This window comes from Tupaia chinensis, unplaced genomic scaffold, assembly GCF_000334495.1.
Source record: "Tupaia chinensis unplaced genomic scaffold, TupChi_1.0 Scaffold000111_1, whole genome shotgun sequence".
Classification (NCBI taxonomy): Eukaryota; Metazoa; Chordata; class Mammalia; order Scandentia; family Tupaiidae; genus Tupaia; species Tupaia belangeri.
The window spans coordinates 2183556-2190703 of NW_006159575.1; the positions used below are offsets into that span (position 1 = coordinate 2183556).

General features: G+C 52.0%; 1 protein-coding gene across 2 annotated transcripts in view; it reads left to right on the forward strand.

The window, feature by feature from the left end:
- Positions 1–7148, forward strand: part of PCGF3 (polycomb group ring finger 3) — a 64223-nt gene that overhangs the window by 4043 nt on the left and 53032 nt on the right. For both annotated transcript variants that reach the window (XM_006143844.3, XM_006143845.3), the window contains exons 3-4: positions 2296–2413; positions 5189–5285. In XM_006143844.3, the coding sequence (XP_006143906.1) occupies positions 2305–2413; positions 5189–5285 (206 nt within the window). In that variant the 5' untranslated portion in view covers positions 2296–2304. The remainder of the gene's footprint in view (positions 1–2295; positions 2414–5188; positions 5286–7148) is intronic.

Sequence of the window (7148 nt, forward strand, 5' to 3'; positions counted from 1 at the left end):
GTGAACAGGCGCCCCCCCACGCACTGCCCTGTGGCTACTTTTCCAGGCTGGTCAGGACTAGCCCTGAGCTGGGCACCATGTCCAGGTGGCCTGAGCCTCAGCCTCTCCCTTCCTGGCAGTGTCAGGAGACAGCTGGCCCTCACTGTGGGCTCGCCTGGTATTTGGCCTCACCTGTGGTCACTGATTCCTGACGGTGGGCCCAGTGCCCTTTATGTCTGGAGATTCCTCCGTCCTGAGCTGACTTCGTTTCCCTCTGCGATGAGTAAGTGTTTGGCGGGGAAAGCTTTGTGCCCACCCGTGGTTCCTGAGTCAGTCATTACCACAGTCATTGCGGCGGCCCACCGTTTCTGTGAGGGAGGACTGCCCTTGATTGCTGACCTTGCTGTGGCTGCTAGGGCTTCTGCGGTACCCAGTGGAGCGTAGATGGTGCTAGACTCGATGTCTCGGCTGTCCCAGGTGCAGCCACTGGTCCATGTCCTCAGACACCCCATCCTCCTCCTCACATAATAGGCTCTGGACTCACTTGGAGCGCTTCCGCCCAGTCCTGGATCATTCCCGCCTCCGAGGGCCCTCGGTTCCTGTGTGGACCGTGCTGCAGAGGTTTCAGGACCGGAAACTGAGCGTCTGCTGCTGAGCAGCCCCAGCCTGGGTCCAGGCAGGCTGAGCTAGGAGGGGGCGGAGAGCCTCCAGATCCTGCAGTAATGGGGAGGCTCCTCCTGCCGCACCCTCAGTGTTTGCAGCTCCCTTTCCCGCAGCAAATGACCTGGTCCTGTTGTCCTCAGGCCCATCGCCTCTCCGGACCCTATCTCTGCGGGAGGAGGGAGCAGGTCTGTGACTGAGCAGGAGCAGCGGGCATAAAGATGTGGATGGGCCTGGCTGTCCAGGGGTGCCGCCATGAGCACAGCTGGTATGGGTTGAGGGTGGGATGCTTGGTGGGCAGAGAGGTCGGGGTACACTCCTGAGGTGAACCCAACTTGGGGTGTCATGTTTGAGGAGCAGCTGGGATGATTCGGCCTTGCGGGGTGGCAGTTGGTGTGTCTGGAGCTCGAAGAGTGCTCTGGGCTGCTCAGACCCTCCTTGGGAGCGGTGACTGTGTGCCGAAGGGCGGAGCGTGGTGTAGCCTGGTTTCCGTGTCCGTTGAATGACAAGTCTATGACTACGGTTTGTGCCCAGAAGACGGGGTGAGCGTTTGAGCAGTGAGGTAGAATAGCGCGCTCTGGGGTGCAATATATCGTTCTCCTGAGAAGTGACAGGATCTAGTTCAGAGCTGCGTAAGCACAGAAGGGTTTAAACCCAACTCTCCCTGCTCAGTGACATAGAGATCCAGCCTCCCTCTGTGCTCCCTCGTGGACAAGGAGAGTGTCTTGCAGGAGCTCCTTCAGCTGCCATGGCCTGGGGGCTGGGCTTGGTCTTGTGCCTGCTCGAGAGGTTGACATAGCCTGACACGGGCTCCTGCCCTGCCCCTCACCCACTGCAGAGTGAGAAGGGATGCTCTCAGCAGGATGGGAGCTGGAGGGGCAGGGTGGAGACCCACAGGGGATGGGCTCAGGAGAGATGATAGCAGAATCTGCCCTCATCCAGCCACAGTCTGAAGGACATACAGTTAATGCCCACCCCAGAAGGGAGTGACGTGAAAGGGCTTCCTTAGCACTTTGGTGCACACACGCATTTGGATTCTAAGCTGTGAGTACTGCACAGTGACACCCGTGTGATTCCTGATGGGACAGCACAGGGCTGGGTTCCCCTGGCCACCCCACTTCTCTCTGTCCTGGTCCCTTAGTTCTCCCCCCACCTCCCCTGCCACTGCTCTCCACTCTCCGTCCACAGGAACGGGTGCCCCCAGTAGCCTGCCCTCCATCCCAGGCTTCAGGCCCACCTGTGCCCCCTTCCTGCGGCTCTCTGCCTCTCTTCTGCTTTATGAACCTTCTCCTGTCTCCATCTCACCAGTCCTCAGAGCAGCAGGAGGGGAGAAGGTGTCAGGAGCATAGAAAAGCCAGTGCTCAGGGGGCTAAGTGTCTATTACAGGACAGTAGGGGAGCCACATAGTCTGGAGTCCATGTCACTCACCTGGACTGATTGTGGCTTTCTGTGGGGGGCTGACTTGACCATTAATGGTGTTCTGCAGATGGGAGGAGGGCTCAGAAGAAACCCGAAGCTCATCATACCTACAGGATGTAGGGCGTATGGGGCCAGAGATCATCCTCATCCTGCAGGGACTGTTGTCACTGAACCTTGAATAAAACACACTGGCGAATTTTAGATATTCATTAGTTAATACATCTTTTTCTCTTGCAGAAGCCAAAGATGTTGACCAGAAAGATTAAGTTGTGGGACATCAACGCCCACATCACCTGCCGCCTGTGCAGCGGGTACCTCATCGACGCGACCACGGTGACCGAGTGTCTGCACACATGTAAGTACCGGTCGTTCTTTACTATCTTTACTAAATCACTCCAGATTGCTCAGACACCTGGGGAGGTGCTGCCCAGTTCCTGTGCTCTTCAGAACTTTGGCTGTGGTTTCACCAAAAGCCTTTGGCTAAGCAAAGAACAGAGGACCAGGAGGACCCCAGGAGGGGGTGCTTTCTCTCCTTCTGTCTCTTTGTCTTTCTCCAGTGAGTGTACGCCCCCTCTAGCAAAATTAAAAAATAAGATCTTGAGAATAAATTGGAAAAAAATTGTTTCAGACTAAAAATACTGTGGGTGGAGCCAGCAAGTGACATAGTGGTTAAGTTGCTAGACTCCCACATGACTGATCACGGTTCGAACCCCAGATCTGGCGACTTGAAACTCACACCAGGCACGTGTGCTTCCATGCCCAAAATCCTGAGAAGAGAATGGAGGAGAAGGGATTGCAGCATGGCCATCTCCCCTGGGAGGTGATTTCCTGCTTTCTCTCTCTCTCTCTGTCTTTCTGGTGAGCTCATGTGCTATATAACAAAAATCTCTTCAAAAAATTAAAAAAAAAAATACTGTGGTTAATTTCAGTGGAGGTGAGTTATCATTTAGGAAAACTAAATACAGGGAAAATAAAATATTTGGGCTAGTCCTTGGCCTTGGCTGAATCTCACACAGCCGAAGGCACCGCTGAATCTCAAACCCAGTGACTTGAAAGAGGCACCAGGTATCTGCGCATGCATGCCTAAAATCCCTAGAGAATGGAGGAGAAGGGTTTAAGGTGTGGCCATGCCTCATTGGGGGTGACATTTGCCTTTTCTTTCTGTGTGTCACGCACCCTCTGGCAAAATTTGAAAAGAAAAGATTTGTCAGTTTTTACACAGTTTTTGTTTTGAAGTTAATTGTATTTTTATATACTGATAATTTTATAGCAACAAATCACCCCCTAGGGTGGATGGCCATGCCGCAATTCCTTCTCCTCCGTTCTCCTCTTGGGATTTTGGGCACTCACACACGCGCCCAGCTTGAGTTTTAAGCCACCAGGTCCAGGACTTGAACCACGGTTGACTACATGGGAGTCCAGTGATATAACCCTTATGCCATATGCTGAGCTCGACCTCACAATGTTCAATGTTTGATAATCATTCCCTCACTTTAAGTTTTTCTTCACATTTGATTCCTAAGCTCTAAGCTTGTGGAGTAGGACAGTTGATTAATCAGTTAAAACTTTGTATTGTTTGGTGAGACCTGGAAAGAATGTGTTTCCTCTTAGAACCAAGAACTACAAGGAAAATAGGAAAACTTCCACATGAAAGTCAGCCTAGAAACACCTAGGTTAGCCACTGTTAGTGTTCAACTGAGCACAAGGATATATGTCAGCATCCTTTTTTTTTTTAATTGTCAGAGGGTATGTGCACTCACAGAGACTCAAACCTTGTGATTGGTCATGTGGCATTCGGCCACCTGAATTACCAAGCCACAAACTGGCTCAAATGTGTTATTTTCCGAAAAGAGGTAGGGTAAAAGAGACAGCATGAGCAGTGGGGCATGGCCACACCACAGCCTCTTCTCCATCTCTGTCCAACCCTGTCAGGGTTTTAGGCACTCCTACACAGGCCTGCCATGTTTTTTATGCTGCTGGGGCTGGGGTGAAAACCTCATGATCTTTCACGTGGGATCTGGCTCCTTGAACTACTAGGCCATGGGTCTGGCCCTACATCACCATCTTTTTTTCTCCCCAAAGACTTATCTATTTAATTTGTCATTATTGGGACTAGCAGTTGGCCTAATGGCTATGTTGCTGGACTCCCAGGTAGTGAACCATTCGAGTCCCAGATCTGGTGGCTTAAACACAAGCCAGGTGCGTGTGCATGTGTGCCCAAGATCTTGAGAGGAGAATAGAGGAGAAGGGATTACGGTGCGGCCATCCCCCCTGGGGGGTGATTTCTCACTTTCTGTCTCTGTCTCTGTCTCTCTGGCGAGTGCACATGCCCTATAGCAAAAACCTCTTAAAAAAAAAAAAAAAGAGGAACCAGCAGTTGGCGTGATTTATCATTATTGTTTTTTTTTTTTTTCAATTTCTTATAGGACACATGCTCTCATGAAAGAGAGTGTAAGAAAGTAAACTGCCAGGTCTAGCATTTGAACTGTGGTTGGCCATGTGGGAGTCTAGCACCTTAACCACCCTGCCACCTGCTGGCCCCAGCTATATCATTATCTTAATTCTGGATTTTAACTTTGTTTTAGAGAGAGATTTTTGCAGTAGGATGTGTGCACAATCCAGAGAGAGAGAGAAAATGAGAAATCATCCCCTGGAGGGTTGGCCACACCACAGTCCCTTTTTCTGCATTCTCCTCTTGGGATTTTGGGCATGCGTGCACATGTGTCAGGCTTGAGTTTCAAGCCGTCAGATCTGGGGCTTGAATCACGGTCAGCCTTATGAGAGTTCAGCACCCTAACCACTATGCCTGGTTTTTGGTTTTTTTTTGTTTGTTTGTTTTTTTGGAGAGGTTTTTCGCTATAGGGCGTGTGCGCTCGCCAGACAGAGAGAGACAGAGAGACAGAAAGCGAGAAATCACCCCTCAGGAGGGATAGCCATGCCACAATCCCTTCTCCATTCTCCTCTCGGGATCTTGGGCATGCACGCACACGCGCCTGGCGAGAGTTTTAAGCCACCGGGTCCGGGACGCGAACCGCGGTCGACTACATGGGCGTCCAGCGACATAGACATTACGCTAACTGCTGGTTCCCCGGTTTTTAACTTTCTAACGTAAATATGCTTTTGATAACAGTCTGTCGGAGTTGCCTGGTGAAGTATTTGGAAGAGAATAACACCTGCCCCACCTGCAGGATTGTGATCCATCAGAGCCACCCGCTGCAGTACATCGGGTAAGTGCCACGCAGCCTAACTCAGCGTCTGTGTCCCTGTGAGTACAGGAAGTCAAGACTACAGTGGCCCCTCCTGGCCGAGGGTGCCCTGTGGCCACACACACCAGGAGGGGCCTTTGCTCTCCGTGCACTGGGCCACTTTGCCAGCCCAGAATCAAGCTGAGGATGCCAGGGCTGTGTCTCTGAATTTCCAGTAATTTAATTCAAATTAAATCGTTTAAGAAACTTCAAGGTCAAGCTAAATTTCACATATTTTACACTAGGTTGGCAGGAGTTAAATTTGACAGATGACTTTCAGACTTGTGGGGCTACTCTCAAGGAAATAAAATGCTATTCATCCCACATGGGGGGCAGTTTCCAGGTTAGCAAGTAGAAACTTCTGGTTCTCAGAAGCCCTTGCCTGCCCAGTGTTGGTCCAACCCGAAATGGCACAGTTGGTTTTGCTATTAATCCAGCTTTCTCCACGTGGGGCCAATGGGTGTGTTCCATGTGCCCTGCTCCTTAGACCCCATGATGTGTATCGCTGCAGCTCTTGGTGCCCTGTGACGGCTCTGCAGTCGAGTGGTGTCCTCAGGTATCCAACTTGCGGGTCTTGCGGGTTGGATGTTGTCTGGCACTCAGCTGGTGTGCTCTAAGGGCTAGATGTCCTGTGGTGTCCAGCCAGTGTGCCCTGCTGGGTGACATCCTGAGGCGTCCAGCTGGTGTGACCTCGATGATCTGCTGAGTTGTCCGGCTGGTGTGTCCTGCTAGGTGGATGCCTAAGGTGTGCCGTTCTTGTGCCCTGCTGGGTGGCATCCTGAAGTGTACAGTTATATGTCTTGCTGGACGGATATTCCAAGGTGTCCCACTCTTATGCCCTAGTGGGTGACATTCTGAGGTGTCCAGCGGTCGTATCCTCTGGATGCTATCTTGAGGTATGCACTGGTGCTCTCTCATGGGCGGACATCCTGAGTGTCCAGCTGGTACATCCCATTGGGTGACATCCTGAGTGTCTAGCTGGTGCATCTTGTGGGGTGGATGTCCTCTGGTGCCCAGCTGGCCCTCCCTGGGCAGTGCTGCTCGGAGCTCTCCTGGTGTTTCCCACATGCCCCTGTCTCTTCTCAGCTACTGTCAACTCCGAGTGACCAACTTGAGGGTGCTTCCGCCTGACCTCCTTCTCCCCTCCTGAGACCTCCTGAGCCGTATCAGGTTCCTGTGTTCTGTGTTCTGGCTGGTTATTGGCACTGCCAGAGTTATAGGTTGGCCAGTACATTGGCCTGGTCATCCGTGGACTCAGGCCTCTTGCACAGCATCAACTGACCGTTCTCGCGTCTCTTCTGTGGGATGACTGTTCATGTCTCACATCGCCTTTCTGCTGGCTCTTTGTTTTGCTTGGTCTCTTTGGAGAAATTTTTCAGGTGTTCTGGGTACTGTTTTTTGACAATGTGTGCGTACGTGCTTTCTGTCTTAAGGGTGCAGTTTTGCAGAGATTGGGGGAAGAGTCTGGTATGGGAAGGGCTAGGGTGGGGAGGGTATGGGGAGGGCTAGGGTGGGTGACATCCTGAGGTGGGAGGGTCTGCTCCCTGCTCTCCACAGTTCTGGGGTCTGGAGGCTCAGCTAAGACAGGGAAGGGGTGTCTTGGGGACCTATTGCTCTTTTGGCCATCTGAGACCCTGTGGTCACAGGCGTAGACTTCTGTGCTAACAGAGAGATAGAATGTAGAGAGAGTGGAACTGGCCAGGCATTGGGGACAGGTGCAGGAGGCCTTGGAGTCTGCAGATCAGGTCAGGAGGTCCTGGCCCTGCCTCCTGTCTCAGGGTGTTCTCTGCAGAGATGATGCATTGACAGGTGAGCAGGCCCACGGTAAGCAGAGATGGCAGAACT